The following is a 22500-nucleotide window of genomic DNA, read 5'->3' as shown; positions in this document are numbered from 1 at the left end:
TCAATACTACAGTAGTATTGCCCCCCAGATGAGACCAAACCAATTAGAATGCCTTGCTCAGTGGCCACAGACTCCGGCACCATTACTATTTTGGATTCAAAGAGTGTAAAGCTGACCATGGGGGTGTTATTTTATGTTTGGACGGCTCTTTGTAATAATGAAAAATATACTTAAGAGGTCAAAAACTATGTTTCACACTTATAAATTAGTCCGCCCAAAATAAAGAATATACCACGAGCTGTGCTTTTTTTATTTTAATTAAGTACGTGTTATGATCCGCTGCCCGGATTTTTGAGTCTTTTTGTGTTTTCTGTTGGTTTTGGACTCCTTCGGTTCCTGTTTGTGCACTTCCGGACGCACACCTGTTTTGTATTCACTGTCATTATTTAAGCCTGCCTTCTCCCGTCAGTCCGTCTGGCTTCGTAGTTTGTTTTCATACAACAAGTAACGACTTCTGTTTTCCTGCTCGCTACCTGATAGCTTCCACGCTAGGCCCTTTTGTTTTTGCTAGCTCCCACGCTAAGCTCCTTTTGTTTTCTAGCTCCCATGTTAGCTCTTTTAGTTCTTTGTCTTAAGTGCTACGCGCATGTTTTTCTTTGTTCTGACTGATTTATTTCTGATTTATTTCTTTTGTGGGTTCTTCCGAGGATGTTGTAGTCGTAATGATTTGTGCAGTCCTTTGAGACATTTGTGATTTGGGGCTATATAAATAAACATTGATTGATTGATTTCTTAATAAATCATTTTTCCTGCCTGCACGCTGTGTCCGTAGCTCGTCTGAATCCCTGGGAGAACAAAACTCGCATCACGATGCGACCGGGTCGTTACAGTACGACTGCAAAATAATCTACTGTGGGGCCAAAGAAAGTAGTGAGTGCCAGCACTTTGATTAAACAAGAAGAGGAACACTATTGAATTCCATTAAGAACTTAAAGTGATGTTAAATGTATACATTTCATTCATCATTTATAAGTAATTGACATTGGGTTTTTTTTTTTTGCATGTAAAACTATCAGTACCCTCTATAAAATGTGTTTTGTGTTGATGTTTTCAGGTATTAATTACATTTACATGATTTCTGATAAGAAAAATTGCTCTAGTGTTTGTTTAGTTCGGTCTTTGACATCATTAACAAAAATGGATGGACATGTTTACCTGCTTTTTCTTTGTGTTATACGATGATTGCAGATGCAAGATCAACTGGATCAACTGGAATTGTTTTACAAAAAAACAATAATCAGACAGTAGGAGAAAAGGTTTTCTTAATATTTAGCAAATGAAAAAGTTGTTACAAGGAATGTGTTTTAATCAGATTAATCAATTGTGATTTATCACAGGTTATACAATATAAACTACCTTAAAAAAAGACCTTAATATTTGGACACATTTTCTAAAACATTTTAATTTGAATCTGCTCAGAACTTGCGGGGTGTGCAAAGACCGGCCTCGAAGACAGCGACAGGTGAGTAGATGGCCCAGGTGGGCCTTGTTATCTAATCACCTTTATTAGAAAGCAGCCTGGACTAGACACGGAGTGGGAGTTGGAGTTGGAAGCTAGAGACAGAGCGAGAGCGGCACGCCTAAAACAGACTGCCGAAAAGTAATTCCAGGACTGTTGTGTTTAAATAAAAAAAGACTGTATTCAAACTGATCTTTCGGACTCAGGAGAACCCTCACGACAAAGAGACATTTTATAGTGGTTATCCATCCATCCATTTTCTACCGCTTGTCTCTGTTGGGGTCGCGGGGGGGGGGGGTCGCTGGAGCAAATCTCAGCTGCATTCGGGTGGAAGGCGGCGTACACCCTGGACAAGTCGCCACCTCATCGCAGACAGTGGTTATAGTGTATACATATTTATATGTTATTATAATGTATATATTCATATGTGGTCATAGTGTATATATATATTTATATGTGGTTATAGTGTGTATATCAGGGGTCAGCAACCTTTTTGAAACCAAGAGCTACTTCTTGGGTACTGATTAATGCAAAGGGCTACCAGTTTGATACACACTTAAATAAATTGCCAGAAATAGCCAATTTGCTCAATTTACCTTTAGTAAATAAATCTATATGTATATATAAAAAAAAAAAGGGTATTTCTGTCTGTCATTCCGTCGTACATTTTTTTTCCTTTTACGGAAGGTTTTTTGTAGAGAATAAATGATGGAAAAAAACACTTAATTGAACGGTTTAAAAGAGGAGAAAACAGGAAAAAAATGAAAATTGAATTTTGAAACATGGTTTGTCTTCAATTTCGACTCTTTAAAATTCAAAATTCAACCGAAAAAAATGAAGAGAAAAACAAGCTAATTTGAATATATTTTTTTAAATTAAAAAAATAATTTATGGAACATCATTAGTAATTTTTCCTGATTAAGATTAATTTTAGAAATTTGATGACATGTTTTAAATAGGTTAAAATCCAATCTGCACTTTGTTAGAATATATAACAAATTGTACCAAGCTATATTTCTAACAAAGACTAATCATTATTTCTTCTGGATTTTCCAGAACAAAAATTTGAAAGAAATTCAAAAGACTTTGAAATAAAATTTAAATTTGATTCTACAGATTTTCGAAATTTGACAGTGTATTTTTTATTTATTTTAATCATAATAAGTTTGAAGAAATATTTCACAAATATTCTTCGTTGAAAAAACAGAAGCTAAAATGAAGAATTAAATTAAGATGTATTTATTATTCTTTACTATAAAAACATAAATGTACTTGAACATTGATTTAAATTGTCAGGAATGGAGAGGAAGGAATTTAAAAGGTAAAAAGGTATATGTGTTTAAAAATCCTAAAATCATTTTTAAGGTTGTATTTTTTCTCTAAAATTGTCTTTCTGAAAGTTAAGGAAACAAAGTAAAAAAATTAATGAATTTATTTAAACAAGTGAAGACCAAGTCTTTCAAATATTTTCTTGTATTTTCAAATTCTATTTGAGTTTTGTCTCTCTTAGAGTTAAAAATGTCGAGCAAAGCGAGACCAGCTTGCTAGTAAATAAATACAATTTTAAAAATAGAGGCAGCTCACTGGTAAGTGCTGCTATTTGAGCTATTTTTAGAACAGGCCAGCGGGCGACTCATCTGGTCCTTACGGGCGACCTGGTGCCCGCGGGCACCGCGTTGGTGACCCCTGGTGTATATATTTATATGTGGTTTATAAATATTTATATGTAGTTATATTGTAAATATATTTATATGTGGTTATAAAGTATATATATTCATGGCGGTTTAGTTCGGTTGGTAGAGCGGCCGTGCCAGCAACTTGAGGGTTGCAGGTTCGATTCCCGCTTCCGCCATCCTAGTCAATGCCGTTGTGTCCTTGGGCAAGACACTTTACCCACCTGCTCCCAGTGCCACCCACACTGGTTTAAATGTAACTTAGATATTGGGTTTCACTATGTAAAGCACTTTGAGTCACTAGAGAAAAGCGCTATATAAATATAATTCACATCACATCACATCACATATGTGTTATAGTGTATATATATGTATGTGTGGTTATAGTACATATATATATATATATATATATATATATATATATATATATATATATATATGTGTGTGTGTGTGTGTGGTTATTGTGTATATATTTTTTCTCATTCTGTTTTGCACACTCTTGGAGTCAATTTGTGTATATATATTTTTTTCAAATCACCTGATATGTATACTGTGCATATGTGCATAATGTACCAATTTTTTTAATGTAATTTTTTATATACACTTTAGAGGTTATATATATTTTACTACTGAATGTATCAAATGTGATGAATATTCAATGAACCACAATGGAAACAAGCCTTTTGGCTTTTTGTGCCATCCTTTAGCCTTTTTAAAGCGTTGCATGGATTCGGTTATTTTAGATGTCAATATATTAGATTAGATTAGATAGTACTTTATTCATTCCGTCAGGAGAGTTCCTTCAGGAAAATTACAATTTTCAGCACAATCCCATTCAAGTTTAGACAAACATTACAGGGAGACAGAACAGGATCGCTGACGGGTCTGCCGGCTTCCAGCGCCCCTTACAAAAAAAGATGAGATACAGGTAAACAAGGGGGGGGGGGGGGGGGGGGGGGGGAATAGAAGATTAAAATGAAATTAAAAAAAAAAAAAAATCGGTCTTAGCCTGGGCCTTGGAGTGGGGGTGCAGACTGAGGCCAATAAACTTCTCTACCAATCAATCATTTTGTTGTGATCAATCGTATGAGTCGAGTGGTTATTTTTGACGGAAAGCAAAGAAGTACGGCGCATTTTTAAGTGTGCTGATCTTTCGAGAAGGCTGTAAAAATCAAAGGGGGTTCAGAGGGGGGAGGGGGGGGGGGCAGCTGGGGCCATTTGGCGCCGTGCTGAATAAACACAAAAGGTGCTGGGTGAGGCCCCCACGCTGATCCTGTTTATGTCTCGGCCCCTGGTTTTGTTTTAAGTCGGAGGTGCTAAATACCTCCCCCCCCCCGAGATAAAAGATGATTAATGCCTTTGAATGAAGGCCGGCGGGGGCTATTTAAGACACTTCATTAGGGCTGAGGCTGGACACGCTCACTCCTCCGGCCTGCTGCTGATGCTGCAACCTGGACGCCGCTTTGAAGTGTCTGCAGAAGGGGACAAAAGCCCCGGGGCCCACAAAAGCATGGAAATTTGATTAGCAGGCTCGCTCTGCTCCCCAGTCTGAAGAGCTGCTGCACCGGGCTGGAGGTATAAATACCAAGAGGGCGAAGGAGGAGCGGTCTGGGATTCCAAGCCATGGACGCCCCGGGACAGTGCCTGGTGCTGCTGTGTGCGCTCCACCTGACATGTGAGTAGTCTTTGCTTCTTCCTCAGTAGCTGCTTTCACCTCATGCATCGTTGTTGGCGGGTAAACAAACATTGGAACACGTTCCCACTTTACCGTGAATTGATTAACGTGGACCCCGGCTTAAACAAGTTGAAAAACTTATTGGGGTGTTACCATTTAGTGGTCAATTGCACCGAATATGTACTGAACTGGGGCGGTATAGCTCGGCTGGTAGAGCGGCCGTGCCAGCAGCTTGAGGGTTGCAGGTTCGATTCCCGCTTCCCCCATCCTAGTCACTGCCGTTGTGTCCTTGGGCAAGACACTTAACCCACCTGCTCCCAGTGCCACCCACACTGGTTTAAATGTAACTTAGATATTGGGTTTTACTATGTAAAGTGCTTTGAGTCACTAGAGAAAAGTGCTATATAAATATAATTCACTTCACAACTGTGCAATCTACTAATACAAGTATCAATCAATCAATCATTCATGAATATTTTTTTAACTAGGACTGCAGTTGTCTTTTATCTTTTAGCAAAGTAGTTGGGAAAGGGCATGTTCACCACTGTGTTGCATCACATTTTCTTCTAACAACACTCAATAAATGTTTGGGAACTGAGGAAACTAATTGTTGAAGCTTTGAAAGTGGAATTCTTTCCCATTCTTTCCTAGTCGTTCAACAGTCCGGGGTCTTCTGCTGTCGTATTTTACGCTTCGTAATGAGCCACACATTTTCGATGGGAGACGGGTCTGGACTGTAGGCGGGCCAGGAAAGTACCCGCACTCTTTTACTACGAAGCCACGCTGTTTTAACTCGTGGCTTGGCATTGTTTTGCTGAAATAAGCAGGGGCGTCCATGATAACGTTGCTTGGATGACAACATATGTTGCTCCAAAACCTGTATGGACCTTTCAGCATTAATGGTGCCTTCACAGATGTGTAAGTTACCCATGCCTTGGGCACTAATGCACCCCCATACCATCACAGATGCTGGCTTTTCAACTTTGCGCCTATAACAATCCGAATGGTTATATTCTTCTTTGTTCTGGAGGACACCACGTCCTCTGTTACCAAATATAACAACAAATGTGGACTCGTCAGACCACAGAACACCTTTCCACTTTGCATCAGTCCATCTTAGAGGGGCTCGGGCCCAGCCAGCCAAGCCGTCGGTGTTTCAGGAGGTTGTTGATAAATGGGTTTGGCTTTGCATAGTAGAGTTTTAACTTGCACTTACAGATGTAGCGACCAACTGTAGTTACTGACAGTGGTTTTATGAAGTGTTCCTGAGCCGGTGTGGTGATATCCTTTACACACTGATGTCGGTTTTTGATGCAGTACCGCCTGAGGGCTCAAAAGTTTGTAATATCATCGCTTACGTGCATTGATTTCTCCAGATTCTCTGAACTTTTTGATGATTTTACAGACCGGACTGGACTCTCATTATTATGTTAGATCCACTATGGACTGGACTCTCACTATTATGCCATATCCACTATGGACTGGACTCTCAAACTATTATGTTAGATCCACTATGGACTGGACTCTCACTATTATGTTAAATCCACTATGGACTGGACTCTCACTATTATGTTAGATCCACTATGGACTGGACTCTCACTATTATGTTAGATCCACTATGGACTGGACTCTCACACTATTATGTTAGATCGCTTAGGGACTGGACTCTCACTATTATGTTAGATCCACTATGGACTGGACTCTCTATTATGTTAGATCCACTATGGACTGGACTCTCACACTATTATGTTAGATCCAATATGGACTGGACTTTTACATTATTATGTTAGATCCTCTATAGACTGGACTCTCACTAGTATGTTAGATCCACTATGGACTGGACTCTCACACTAGTAACTAGATCCACTAGGGACTGGACTCTCACACTATTATGTTAGATCCACTATGGACTGGACTCACACTATTATGTTAGATCCACTATGGACTGGACTTTCACACTATTATGTTGGATCCACTATGGACTGGACTCTCACACTATTACGTTAAATCCACTATGGACTGGACTCTAACACTATTATGTTGGATCCACTATGGACTGGACTCTCACACTATTACGTTAAATCCACTATGGACTGGACTCTCACACTATTATGTTAGATCCACTATGGACTGGACTCTCACACTATTATATTAGATCTTCTAGGGACTAGACTCTCACTATTATGTTAGATTCCCTATGGACTGGACTCCCACACTATTATATTAGAATCACTAGGGACTGGACTCTCACTATTATGTTAGATCCACTATGGACTAGACTCTCACACTATTATATTAGATCCACTATGGACTGGACTCTCACACTATTATGTTAGATCCACAATGGACTGGACTCTCACACTATTTTATTAGATCCACTATGGACTGGACTTTTACAATATTATCTCAGACCCACTCGACGTCCATTGCATCCGGTCTCCCCTAGAGAGGCGGGGAGAGTTATCCCCATTTGCGGTCCTCTCCAAGGTTTCCCATCTTCATTCTTATCGGCGTCCCACTGGGTTGTGAGTTTTTCTTTGCCCTTATGTGGGCGCTGAAGCGCGAATGTTGTTGTGGTTTGTGCAGCCCTTTGAGACACTCGTGATTTAGGGCTATATAAATAAACATTGATTGAATGATCATTTCCTGTGATAAATCATCTGCATTAACTCGTCATTGTCTATTTGATTCTTATCATTGTGTAAAATTTGACTGTTGGAATATTGGACAGAAAATGACCTGTCAATCAGCCAATCAAAGTCTTCAATGAGGACATTTCCAACGATGGCATGCTTTGTGAGAACAGTTCTGGGAACTATTTTTCGTATCCGTCATGAACAAAACAAGGTCTTTAAAGGCGTGTTTGGTGTGGAAGAGTCCCGTCTAACAAATCCGGGAAAAACAACAACAACAGACTTTGGGCAATCTCAGGTGCGACATTAGTCACCTCTGCCGTCACAAATGGACAACATTCCCCACAGCCAGAGCAGTAAGAGCTGGTTATGGCCGAGTGTCCCGATACTCTAGTCCGTGTAAGCCAGGGGTGTCCAAACTTTTTCCACCGAGGGGCCGCACACGGAAAAATTAAATTAAATTCAAATATATTTTGATATTTTTTATTCCAAAAAAACAATACAATATATGTGTAAATATATACATTTAGGCCTCCACTCAGGCTTGATCACAGGGACCCCAAAGGATTTTGGTCTAAAAAATATTCAAAATGTGTCATTATTTTGTATTATTGTTATTCAAGGTTTAAATCTCTAGATCAACATTAGGTCCATCTGTCAATATAATGTTTTTAAAGATTTAAGTTGTATGCCCTTTTTGTCAAAGAAAACCCTGCTTTGTTATGGGGGAAAAAAATACAAAATATGCAATAGTTTCCCCCAATAAAATTTTAAAGTGGAATATTTGAGATTATGTAATAATTGCAGCCTTAAAAATGTCAACACATAATAACATTGATTTTAATTTAATATTTTTTTTTTTTAGCAATGACAAAAAAAAAATCCTACCAAAATTATTGGGGATCCAAAAGGGTCCTACTCATTAAAAATAAAAATATTTATATATTTTTTTACTGTTTACTTTTAAACACAATTGTCTTCAGATCAACTTTAAATCCATCCGTCAATTTTTTGTTTTTATATGTATATATATATATATATATATATATATATATATATATATATATATATATATATATATATATATATATATATATATATATATATATATATATATATATATATATATGTATATGTATATATATATATATATACAGATATATATATATATATATATATATATGTATATACATACACACACATATATATATATATATACACATACACATATATATAAATATATGTATATACTGTATATATATATATATTTACATACATATATATAAATATATATATGTTTATATATATACAGTCTATACATACATGTATATATATATTAGTTATATATATATAACTATAAATATGTATATATATATAAATATAATAGATATTATATATATATACATATATATATATACACATATATATATATATACATATACATACATACATATATATAAATATATATATATATTGTATATATATATATTTACATACATATATATATGTTTATATATATACAGTATATATATACATGTATATATATATTAGTTATATATATATATAACTATAAATATGTATATATATATAAATATAATAGATATATTATATATATATATATATATATATACATATATATATATATATATACATACATACATACATATATATATATATATATATACATACATACATATATACATACATATATATACATACATGTATGTATGTATGGATGTATGTATGTATGTATATATATATATATTTTTTTAAGCCCTTCTTTATAGAAAAAAAACAACTTTGTATTTTTTATATGGCAAACACAAAATATTCAACATTTTCCCCACAAAATATCTCAAAGTGGAATATTTAATGTGGCGTCTTTGGAGCCTTTAATGACATTGATTTTGATTTCTTTTTTTTTTTTTTTTAGTAAACAACAGCCTGCATGGCAGCTTTGTGTTATTAAAGTAAACATTGCAACATTTTCTTGTCACATTTCACCTGTTTGCTCTTTTATACCACTTTGTATGTTTTTTAATCGTATTTTTAGAATATGCTTAGAGCCGTTAAAAAATTACCCGCGGGCCAAAAAAGGCTCCCGGGCCGCACTTTGGACACCCCTGGTGTGAGCGCACCTGTTGCAAATGAACTATTGCGCTCTAAGGCCTTGTGTGGTTCTTTTGCAGTGGCGGCGGTGCTGAACAAACACACGGAGCACAGAAACCTGATCGCCCAAAGAGTCTGCTGCAAGAGACAGACTCACTTTGTCTACGTTGGACGAGGTAAGGCATCGCACCACTCAACCCTAACAACGAGAGAAAAAGCCTTAGTGGTTTTTGCCCCTTCCAGACATCTCGGGGGGTCCTGTCAGCGTGGACGTGGGCATGTGTCGGCCGCACTGCGGTGGCCCGCCCCGCCCGGCGCAGCATGAGGCGCGGCGGGCGCAGGATTACGCGCAACACGTGTCCATGCTGGAATTCCTCAGGAGCAAAAAGGTAGGAGGGTGGCTAAGGTGCGGTTCCTTTATAACCCAGTATGTGGCTCTTTAGTGCCGCCCTGGAGCGTTATTAAAAGTGAAGTTAATTATATTTATATAGCGCTTTTCACTAGTGACTCAAAGCGCTTTTACATAGTTAAACCCAATATCTAAGTTATATTTAAAGCAGTGTGGGTGAAACTGGGAGCAGGTGGGTAAAGTGTCTTGCCGTGACTACGATGGCGGAAGCGGGGATCGAACCTGGAACCCTCAAAGTTGCTGGGACGGCTACTCTACCAACCAAACTATACCGCCCTACTGTTATTGGATTGAAAATGGAAAAAGACGGGAAGAAAAATATTTTTTTTGTTTTAGTATGTTTTTTTGTTTGAGGACAAACATGACAAAAACCTTCCCAATTGTTATGACTGCCACTGTTTAATATGTTTGTGTGTATGTTTAATCAATCAATGTTTATCAATCAATGTTTATTTATATAGCCCCAAATCACAAATGTCTCAAAGGACTGCACAAATCATTACGACTACAACATCCTCGGAAGAACCCACAAAAGGGCAAGGAAAACTCACACACAGTGGGCAGGGAGAATTCACATCCAGTGGGACGCCAGTGACAATGCTGACTATGAGAAACCTTGGAGAGGACCTCAGATGTGGGCAACCCCCCCCCTCTAGGGGACCGAAAGCAATGGATGTCGAGCGGGTCTAACATGATACTGTGAAAGTTCAATCCATAGTGGCTCCAAGACAGCAGCGAGAGTCCCGTCCACAGGAAACCATCTCAAGCGGATCAGCAGCGTAGAGATGTCCCCAACCGATACAGGCGAGCGGTCCATCCTGATTAGACCCAAACTTATTGACTCGGGGGCCGCATTGGGTTTAAATAATTTGGCCAGGGGCAAGGCTATATATATATATATACATATATATATATATATATATATATATACATATCAATTAGACCAGTGGTCTAATTGATTAGACCACTGCTCTAATCAATTAAACATACACACAAACATACAGAAACACACAAATATACATATATACATACATATATATATATGTATATGTATATATATGTATGTATATATATATATATATGTGTATATGTATATATATGTATGTATATATATATATATATATATATATATGTATATATATACATATACATATATATATACATATATACATATATATATACATATACATATATATACATATATACATATATATATACATATACACATACATACATACATATATATATATATATATATGTGTGTATGTACACACACACATATATATATATATACACATACATACATACATATATACATATATATACATACATACATACTTATATACATATATACATATATATACATACATACATACATATATATATACATACATATATACACATATATATATATACATACACACATATATATATATACACATATATATATACATAGCACATATACATATATATACATCTGTATACATACATACATATATATACACATATACACACACATATATATACACACATACATATATACACACACACACACACACACAGACACACACACACACATACATATTATATACACAACATACATACATACATACATACATACATACATACATACACATACATACATATATATATACATACATACATACATACATACATATATATTCCTCGCACACTAATTGACTGAAAACATGACATAAGGTGCACACTCCATCGATTTTTAGACAATATGATTAGCCTGAGCGGCCAGGAGACACAGAGTAACAAGCAGTAGAAAATAGATTAGAAAGGACAGATTTTAAAAAATAATTAAAAATAGTTGTTTGTTTTTCTTAAACTTGGGATTTCCCGCGGTCCGTAGTTTGGGGACCCCTAGATTAGACTATTTGGTGAACTTTGTTTTGTCCTACTAATTACGGCGGTCCTTGAACTCACCATACTTTACATGAAAAATCTCCTACTCCTCCCTTGTCTCATTTCGTCCACCAAAAGTTTTACACTGTGCCTGAATGCACAAAGGTACGCCTTGTTGATGTTATTGGAGTGCTAACCAGGCATATTTGGTCAGTGCATAACTGCAAGCTAATAAACGCTAACATGCTATTTAGGCTAGCTGTACGTAGATATTGCATCCATCCATTTTCCTACCGCTTGCCCCCTTCTGAGGTCGCGGGGAATGCTGGAGCCTATCTCAGCTGCACTCGGGCTGAAGGCGGTGTACACCCTGGACAAGTGGCCACCTCATCATAGGGCCAACACAGATAGACAGACAACATTCACACACTAGGGCCAATTTAGTGTTGCCAATCAACCTATCCCCAGGTGCACGTTCATCACTAGGCCTAATTAGTAGGTATATTCGAGCTCATTCAATATCCTTTCCTTTAATCCTATTTGTATATAATATGGTTTTGCTTGTCTTATGACACATTATCTGTATGAAATATTGACTGCGTTTCAGATAGTCGTTTGTGTGCCGTGTTGTTCCAGACCACAGCAAACATTACCTAGCTTGCCAAATATTGTAATAAATCTATTAAAAGAAGACAGTCTTAACTCGGACACACACATATATAACCTTTGGCCATAAAATTCAGTAAATTCCAGGAGTTATCTCACCTTCTGAGTAGCCTCTGATTTAATAATGGTTTTCTAATGTAAAAATGTGTGGAAAAAAATATTTTCACATTAATGACTTTCTTCAGCCTGCGACACATAGTCATTTTGATAGTAGGCTATTATAGCTAATATAGGCACTTATGTCATGTGTAGCCTTCATTATAAGACTTATATATGGCTTTTCATTTTTTTGCAGCTCCAGACAGACCCCTGCTGTAGAAAACCAGTATTGTAAAAGCACTGTAGAGCTACTATGACATCGTCCTTAAGAATCATCAATTGTGCAATGCATTGTGGTTGTTGCTGGCCTCTGATTCGCTTGTTTGCCTGGCTTTGATTGATTGGTTGAAACTTTTATTAGTAGATTGCACAGTACAGTACATATTCCGTACAATTGACCACTAAATGGTAACAACCCGACTAAGTTTTTCAACTTGTTTAAGTCAGGGTCCACGTTAATCAATGAGTTCTTTTGCACCTGTGTCCCACAGTTGAGATAGTCCAAACAACCAGTCATGTTTTTGATAGTTTCCCCAACAACACATTTTTTTTACCGCCAGGTTGAACTCTCTTAGGCTCGAAGACGGTTTAATTTCTCCGCTCACATTGTCTCAAAGTTTCACCCTTTTTTCGATTGATTGAAACTTTTATTAGTAGATTGCACAGTACAGTACATATTCCGTACAACTGACCACTAAATGGTAACAACCCGACTAAGTTTTTCAACTTGTTTAAGTCGGGGTCCACATTAATCAATGAGTTCTTTTGCACCTGTGTCCCACAGTTGAGATAGTCCAAACAACCAGTCATGTTTTTGATAGATTTTGATAGTTTCCCTAACAACACATTTTTTTACCGCCAGGTTGAACTCTCTTAGGCTCGAAGACGGTTTAATTTCTCTGCTCACATTATCCCACAGTTTCACCCTTTTTTTGATTGGTTGAAACTTTTATTAGTAGATTGCACAGTACAGTACATATTCCTTACAATTGACCACTAAATGGTAACAACCCGACTAAGTTTTTCAACTTGTTTAAGTCGGGGTCCACGTTAATCAATTAGTTCTTTTGCACCTGTGTCCCACAGTTGAGATAGTCCAAACAACCAGTCATGTTTTTGATAGTTTCCCCAACAATTTTTTTACCGCCAGGTTGAACTCTCTTAGGCTCGAAGACGGTTTAATTTCTCTGCTCACATTGTCTCAAAGTTTCACCCTTTTTTGATTGATTGAAACTTTTATTATTAGATTGCACAGTACAGTACATATTCCCTACAATTGACCACTAAATGGTAACAACCCGACTAAGTTTTTCAACTTGTTTAAGTCGGGGTCCACGATAATCAATGAGTTCTTTTGCACCTGTGTCCCACAGTTGAGATAGTCCAAACAACCAGTCATGTTTTTGATAGTTTCCCCAACAACACATTTTTTTACCGCTGGGTTGAACTCTCTTAGGCTCGAAGACGGTTTAATTTCTCTGCTCACATTGTCCCACAGTTTCACCCTTTTTTTGATTGATTGAAACTTTTATTATTAGATTGCACAGTACAGTACATATTCCCTACAATTGACCACTAAATGGTAACACCCCAATAAGTTTTTCAACTTGTTTGAGTCGGGGTCCACGATAATCAATGAGTTCTTTTGCACCTGTGTCCCACAGTTGAGATAGTCCAAACAACCAGTCATGTTTTTGATAGTTTAACCAACAACACATTTTTTTACTGCCAGGTTGAACTCTCTTAGGCTCGAAGACGGTTTAATTTCTCCGCTCACATTGTCTCAAAGTTTCACCCTTTTTTCGATTGATTGAAACTTTTATTAGTAGATTGCACAGTACAGTACATATTCCGTACAATTGACCACTAAATGGTAACAACCGAATACGCTGTTCAACTTGTTTAAGTCGGGGTCCACGTTAATCAATTCAAAGTTTGATTGATTGAAACTTTTATTAGTAGATTGCACAGTACAGTACATATTCCGTACAATTGACCACTAAATGGTAGCACCCCAATAAGTTTTTCAACTTGTTTAAGTCGGGGTCCACGTTAATCAATGAGTTCTTTTGCACCTGTGTCCCACAGTTGAGATAGTCCAAACAACCAGTCATGTTTTTGATAGTTTCCCCAACAATTTTTTTACCGCCAGGTTGAACTCTATTAGGCTCGAAGACGGTTTAATTTCTCTGGTCACATTGTCTCAAAGTTTCATCCTTTTTTGGATTGATTGAAACTTTTATTAGTATATTGCACAGTACAGTACATATTCCCTACAATTGACCACTAAATGGTAACACCTGAATAAGATTTTCAACTTGTTTAAGTCGGGGTCCACGTTAATCAATGAGTTCTTTTGCACCTGTGTCCCACAGTTGAGATAGTCCAAACAACCAGTCAAGTTTTTGATAGTTTCCCCAACAACACATTTTTTTACCGCCAGGTTCAACTCTCTTAGGCTCGAAGACGGTTTAATTTCTCTGCTCACATTGTCCAACAGTTTCATCCTTTTTTTGATCGATAGAAACTTTTATTAGTAGATTGCACAGTACAGTACATATTCCGTACAATTGACCACTAAATGGTAACACCCGAATACGTTGTTCAACTTGTTTAAGTCGGGGTCCACGTTAATCAATTCATGGTACAAATATAAACTATATATACCGAAGGTAAGACGGTCCTAAATTTGTGTTATTTTTCTAAAATGTTCAAAACATGCAATAAAATGATCTGCCACAGTGGCTGTCATGATCGTTTCAGGAAAAAAACACAATTTGGTGAGATTTGTCTCATTCACCTCCTGGTACACCAGCACCTCCAAAACCCTCAAATCTAGACTCCAAACATCCCAGACCAATCTAGTCAGTTTACTTTTAGACCTCCACCCCAGATCACACCTCACTCCTACCCACTTCTCCAAAGTGGGGCTGGCTCAGGGTGGAGGACAGAGTAAAACAACTTGCACTGAGCCTGGTCTATAAAATCCGCTACACCTCCCTGATACCGAAGTATATGTCAAAACTACTTCCTTAACGTAAATGACCGCCATAACCACAACACCAGGGGGAGCTCCACAAACCACGTTAAACCGAGATTCCGTTCTAACAAATGTCTCAACTCATTCTCTTTCTATGTGTAAAAGGTGTAAAAGTAAGTGCATCTCTATATTCCTTCAAAACCGCTCTAAAACAACACCTCCAGGCAACTTTAACCCTTTACTAATAAATAAATGGGTTGTACTTGTATAGCGCTTTTCTACCTTCAAGGTACTCAAAGCGCTTTGACACTACTTCCACATTTACCCATTCACACACTGATGGAGGGAGCTGCCATGCAAGGCGCCAACCAGCACCCATCAGGAGCAAGGGTGAAGTGTCTTGCTCAGGACACAACGGACGTGACAAGGTTGGTACTAGGTGTACCCTCCTCCATTCACATACCATCTCCCCGGATTGTAAGGAATATGTAGTGTACTGTGCAATCTACTAATACAAGTTTCAATCAATCAATCAATCAATCAAGTACCTTGAAGGTAGAAAAGCGCTATACAAGTACAACCCATTTATTTCCAGTGTGGAAGCAAAGTCAAGGAATTTGGGTTAGTGAGCTAATAAAGAGACGACGAACAGCTCGAATAGTAACAATGGGATTATCGAACATGACTTTTAACGCCATCACCTGGTACATGTTGGTGTGTCCATAGTATTTTTGCACTGGTAATTTTGTGTCTGATGTAAAAATTCCAAAGTCTTGCACACACCCGAAGTTGGTTTGTCCGTGAGCCTTTACTGACCTGGCCATTCTGAAATGTCTGGCCTGTATAAAAACTGATTCTGAAATATAAGTCACATTCTGCGGCTTGCTCAAATCTTCAATCAATCAATCAATCAATGTTTATTTATATAGCCCCAAATCACAAATGTCTCAAAGGACTGCACAAATCATTACGACTACAACATCCTCGGAAGAACCCACAAAAGGGCAAGGAAAACTCACACCCAGTGGGCAGGGAGAATTCACATCCAGTGGGACGCCAGTGACAATGCTGACTATGAGAAACCTTGGAGAGGACCTCAGATGTGGGCAACCCCCCCCCCCCCCCCCCCCTCTAGGGGACCGAAAGCAATGGATGTCGAGCGGGTCTAACATGATACTGTGAAAGTTCAATCCATAGTGGCTCCAACACAGCCGCGAGAGTTCAGTTCAAAGCGGATCCAAGACAGCAGCGACAATCAAATCTTGTCTATAGGACTTGCTCATATGGATCAATTCCACCAATTGTACTTCTATTTTAAGGTGACTAACCTTTGGAACGGGTACGATCCATTTTAATCCAGTTTAAAGTTAAAGTACCACTGATAGTCTCACACACAAACACACAAGCTGTGGTGAAATTACCCCCTGCGTTCGACCCATCCCCTCGTTCCACCCCCTGGGAGGTGAAGTGAATTATATTTATATAGTGCTTTTCTCTAGTGACTCAAAGCGCTTTTACATAGTGCAACCCGATATATAAGTGACATTTAAACGGGTGTGGGTGGCACCGGGAGCAGGTGGGTAAAGTGTCTTGCCCAAGGACACAACGGCAGTGACCAGGATGGCAGAAGCAGGGCTCGAACCTGGAACCCCTAAAGTTGCTGGCACGGCCACTCGACCAACCGAGCTATACCGCCCCTGAGTCGAACTTTACCCCCAGGTTCGTGACACAGTCGCTGAGATACGGGGACCAAGAGCGACTTGGACCAAACAACATAACTACTAGGTGAGGGGAGCAGTGAGCAGCAGCCACGCTCAGGAATTATTTTGGTGATTGAACCCCCAATTCCAACCCTTAATGCCGAATGCCAAGCAGGGAGGTAAATAGGTTCTCTTTTTATAGTCTTTGGTATGACTCTGCCGGGGTTTGAACTCTAACCATGTAAACCAGGGGTCACCAACGCGGTGCCCGCAGGCACCAGGTTGCCCGTGAGGACCAGATGAGTCGCACGCTGGCCTGTTCACTGCAAAAAGTGAAATCTAAGTAAGATGAAATATCTCAAATAAGGGTGATATTTGCTTATTTTATGTCTGATAAGATAATTATTCTCACTAAGCAGATTTTATGTTAGAGTGTTTTACTTGTTTTAAGTGTTTTGGTCCTAAATGAGCTCAGTAAGATATTACAGGTTGTTGCTGAGATGTGATGACCTATATTGAGTAAAACATGCTTGAAACTAGAATATCAACTGTTGCAAAGCTGTGTCAACAACACCCACAAGTATATAAGTACTTTTTTAAAGTAATATTTTTTTTTTTTAATGTGAAGATAATGGCACTAGCATTTACTTAATTTAGGAATATTTTTCAACATATTGAGCAAAAAGGTCTCGTATTTTTTTTCTACCAAGAAAAGTGCACTTGTTATTAGTGAGAATATACTTATTTTAAGGTATTTTTGATTCGTTGAGGTTAGCTAATTTTACTTGTTTTGGAAAGTCTTGACAAGCTAAATTTTCTTGTTCTATTGGCAGATCATTTTGCTTAGTTCAAGTAAAATACCCCTCATTTTTGTATTTTTTTTCCTTGTTTTTGAAGACTGACTTTTTGCAGTGTTCTAAAAATAGCTCAAATAGCAGAACTTACCAGTGAGCTGCCTCTATTTCTTTAAAAAAATTTTATTTACTAGCAAGTAATTTAATTCTAAGAGAGACAAAACTCAAATAGAATTAGAAAATCCAAGAAAATATTTGAAATACTTGGTCTTCACTTGTTTAAATAAATTCATTTATTTTTTTTTACTTTGCTTCATATAACTGTCAGAAAGACAATTTTAGAGAAAAAATACAACTTTAAACATGATTTTAGGATTTTTAAACACATATACCTTTTTACCTTTTAAATTTCTTCCTGTGGCTGGGGAGAGGGAAGTCTGGGTTTCCCTGCTTAGGCTGTTGCCCCCGCAACCCGACCTCGGATAAGCGAAAGAAGATGGATGGATGGATGGATGGAATTTCTTCCTCTTCTTTCCTGACAATTTAAATCAATGTTCAGGTAAATTTATTTATTTTCATTGTAAAGAATAATAATTACATTTTAATTTAATAATCATTTTAGCTTCTTTTTTTTCGACGAAGAATATTTGTGAAATATTTCTTCAAACTCATTATGATTAAAATTGAACAAAAATATTCTGGCAAATCTAGAAAATCTGTAGAATCAAATTTAAATCTTATTTCAAAATATTTTGAATTTCTTGTAAAATTTTTGTTCTGGAAAATCTGGAAGAAATAATGATTTGTCTTTGTTAGAAATATAGCTTGGTCCAATTTGTTATATATTCCAACAAAATGCGTCATCAAAATTCTAAAATTAATCTTAATCAGGAAAAATTGCTAATGATGTTCCATAAATTATTTAATTTTTTAAAATAGATTCGAATTAGCTAGTTTTTCTCTTCTTTTTTTTTTTGGTTGAATTTTGAATTTTAAAGAGTCGAAATTGAAGATAAACTATGTTTCAATATTAAATTTTCATTTTTTTTCTGTTTTCTCTTCTTTTAAACCGTTCAATTAAGTGTTTTTTTTTTATATGGGGCGGTATAGCTCGGTTGGTAGAGTGGCCGTGCCAGCAACTTGAGGGTTGCAGGTTCGATCCCCGCTTCCGCCATCCTAGATACTGCCGTTGTGTCCTTGGGCAAGGCACTTTACCCACCTGCTCCCAGTGCCACCCACACTGGTTTAAATGTAACTTAGATATTGGGTTTCACTATGTAAACCGCTTTGAGTCACTAGAGAAAAGCGCTATATAAATATAATTCACTTCACATCATTTATTCTCTACAAAAAAACTTCCGTAAAAGGAAAAAAAAAGTACGACGGAATGACAGACAGAAATATCCATTTTTTTATATAAATATAGATTTATTTACTAAAGGTAAATTGAGCAAATTTGCTATTTCTGGCAATTTATTTAAGTGTGTATCAAACTGGTAGCCCTTGGCATTAATCAGTACCCAAGAAGTAGCTCTTGGTTTCAAAAAGGTTGCTGACCCCTGCACTAAACAAAGACTTTGTCCAGCAACAATGGCCACCCAGCACCCACAATGCATTGCAAATGAACACGCCCTTTGGAGCCTTATCGGAATTATTTGTTTGTGTCTCCCAACCAAGCTTAGGAGGCATGAATTCGCCCCCCTGGACGCCCCCCAGCCCCGAAACCTGCTCCCCTCGTGCGGGACGAACCACGTGTGTGAGCCCACCGGGATGCGCGTGGACCGGGTGTTGCTGTTGGAGGGCCCCCGCGAGGTCGAGGTCATCCAGGAGTGCCACTGCGAGATCAAGCTGAGCCAGTGCATGAGGGTCCCCTCGCTCAGGACATTTTACGCCGAGACGCCCTACGAGACTGTCGTCGACGTGGGAGGCTGCTCGCGGTCCAAAGGCTCTCCAGGTGTGTGGGAGTTGTTTGAGGGCAGATTGTGGCCCCACATTTGGATTTCAGAAGTGGGTCACACAATTGGCTTGAGTACGGGAGGCGTGGCTTGAAATATTTGGCTCGTTATTGATTTATTGTTAGAGCAAAATAACAAAACTAGCTTTAAAGCAAACAATTGTGAGGTTTTAGTTACTTAGTTTTCCTCTCACTATTATGTTAGATCCACTATGGACTGGACTCTCACAATATTATGTTAGATCCACTATGGACTGGACTCTCACAATATTATGTTAGATCCACTATGCACTGGACTCTCACAATATTATGTTAGATCCACTATGGACTGGACTCTCACAATATTATGTTAGATCCACTATGGACTGGACTCTCACACTATTATGTTAGATCCACTATGGACTGGACTCTCACACTATTATGTTAGATCCACTATGGACTGGACTCTCATTATTATGTTAGATCCACTATGGACTTCACTCTCACTATTATGTTAGATCCACTATGGACTGGACTCCCATTGTAATGTTGGATCTACTATGAACTGGACTCACACTATTATGTTAGATCCACTATGGACTGGACTCTCACAATATTATGTTAGATCCTTTATGGACTGGACTCTCACACGATTATGTTAGATCCATTATGGACTGGACTCTCACACTATTATGTTAGATCCATTATGGACTGGACTCACACTATTATGTTAGATCCACTATGGACTGGACTCTCACACTATTATGTTAGATCCATTATGGACTGGACTCTCACACTATTATGTTAGATCCATTATGGACTGGACTCTCACTATTATGTTAGATCCACTATGGACTGGACTCTCATTATTATGTTAGATCCACTATGGACTGGACTCTCACACTATTATATTAGATCCGCTATGGACTGGACTCTCACTATTATGTTAGAGCCACTATGGACTGGACTCTTTCACTATTATGATCTAAGTATGTGTTACAAAGTCAATATTTACTAAGTCAAAATAATGACATACTTAGTATCTCAGGCAACAAGGACTGTTTTGTGTTTTGTTTTTACCTTACGGAAAAAATATCAGGATATATCGTATATTGTTGCCACTCAGCATACGGAGCGGAAAACACAACCAATAATATTAGGCTTCTTCACGCGACGAAGCCGGCCTACTTCACCACAGTCTGTAGTCTATATCCCCCCCAGGCTGTGGTGAGATGGAGACGAGATGGTGGTGACATTTTACACCCACCCAGGCCCTTTGCCCCTATAGAGACACCACCTTAACTCCGGGGGAAACACTGTGTACTGTAAACTATAGCCTTAATATTACAAAAGCTGTGATTGGAAAAGTTTATGATCATACTCACCAATTTAACGTTTTAAAATAATTACTACCGCAAATGTCTCCCTCCTATTTCCCGATTGCGATTCCCTCCTGTGTCGCATCTGACCGAGTAATTGGTCAGATGCCGGGTGTTGTCAATCAATGTCAAGTTGGCAATAAAAGCAGAGCCAGAAAGCCAATCAATGAATTTGTGGGCGGTCTCAAACAGACCTGGGTATCGACCTCTTCTTTGTCAGATTGTTAATAGTCGAGTCTTGTGTCATCCGGACTATTGTTCTACATTCTGGGCGTTTGCTGCAAATGGTGAGATTGGAACGTTCCAGATTGTCCAGAATAGAGCAGCAAGGCTGGTTCTGGGTTGTTCTCTAAGAACCAATGTGAACCAAATGCATGCTTCTCTTTCCAGTGCAGAACATGTTGTCAGCTAATACTCTCAGATTGTTCAGACCAGTAACCTGCAGTAAAACTCCTGCCATTGATTAATTGATTGATACTTTTATTAGTAGATTGCACAGTACAGTACATATTCCGTACAATTGACCACTAAATGGTAACACCCGACTAAGTTTTTCAACTTGTTTAAGTCGGGGTCCACGTTAATCAATTCATGGTAAATTCATAACACCAGGGCGTCTAGTGAGGGGCATTTTGTACTCCCTCGTCCCAGCAGGAATAATTTGCTTAAATCTTTTATTTATAGATCTGTATCGCTCTGGAATACCTTGCCTCGAATTCTCAGCGGCGTTGAAAGTAAACAGGTTTTTAAAAGGAAAAGTACTATTTTATCTGAGTCTGTAAATTAGTTTGCTTGTTGATTATTTCTGTTTAGTTTTGTGTAGTTATAGTTATATGGTAATATTCTTCCATCCATCCATCCATCCATCTTCTTCCGCTTATCCGAGGTCGGGTCGCGGGGGCAGCAGCCTAAGCAGGGAAGCCCAGACTTCCCTCTCCCCAGCCAATTTGTCAAGCTCGTCCTGAGTCGTTCCAGACCAGCCGGGAGACATAGTCTTCCCAACGTGTCCTGGGTCTTCCCCTACCGGTTGGACGTGCCCTAAACACCTCCCTAGGGAGGCGTTCGGGTGGCATCCTGACCAGATGCCCGAACCACCTCATCTGGCTCCTCTCCATGTGA

General features: G+C 38.2%; 1 protein-coding gene across 1 annotated transcript in view; it reads left to right on the top strand.

Annotated features, from left to right (window-relative positions):
- Window positions 1-4543: 4543 nt before the first annotated feature.
- pnhd (pinhead) overlaps window positions 4544-22500 on the top strand; it is a 45428-nt gene continuing 27471 nt past the window's right edge. The window contains exons 1-4 of the mRNA XM_061920859.1: window positions 4544-4807; window positions 9630-9725; window positions 9793-9938; window positions 19747-20023. Coding sequence (XP_061776843.1) covers window positions 4756-4807; window positions 9630-9725; window positions 9793-9938; window positions 19747-20023 — 571 coding nt within the window. The 5' untranslated portion in view covers window positions 4544-4755. The remainder of the gene's footprint in view (window positions 4808-9629; window positions 9726-9792; window positions 9939-19746; window positions 20024-22500) is intronic.

Source organism: Nerophis ophidion, linkage group LG14, assembly GCF_033978795.1.
Source record: "Nerophis ophidion isolate RoL-2023_Sa linkage group LG14, RoL_Noph_v1.0, whole genome shotgun sequence".
Lineage (NCBI taxonomy): Eukaryota > Metazoa > Chordata > Actinopteri > Syngnathiformes > Syngnathidae > Nerophis > Nerophis ophidion.
This window is presented reverse-complemented; position numbering and strand designations above follow the sequence as displayed.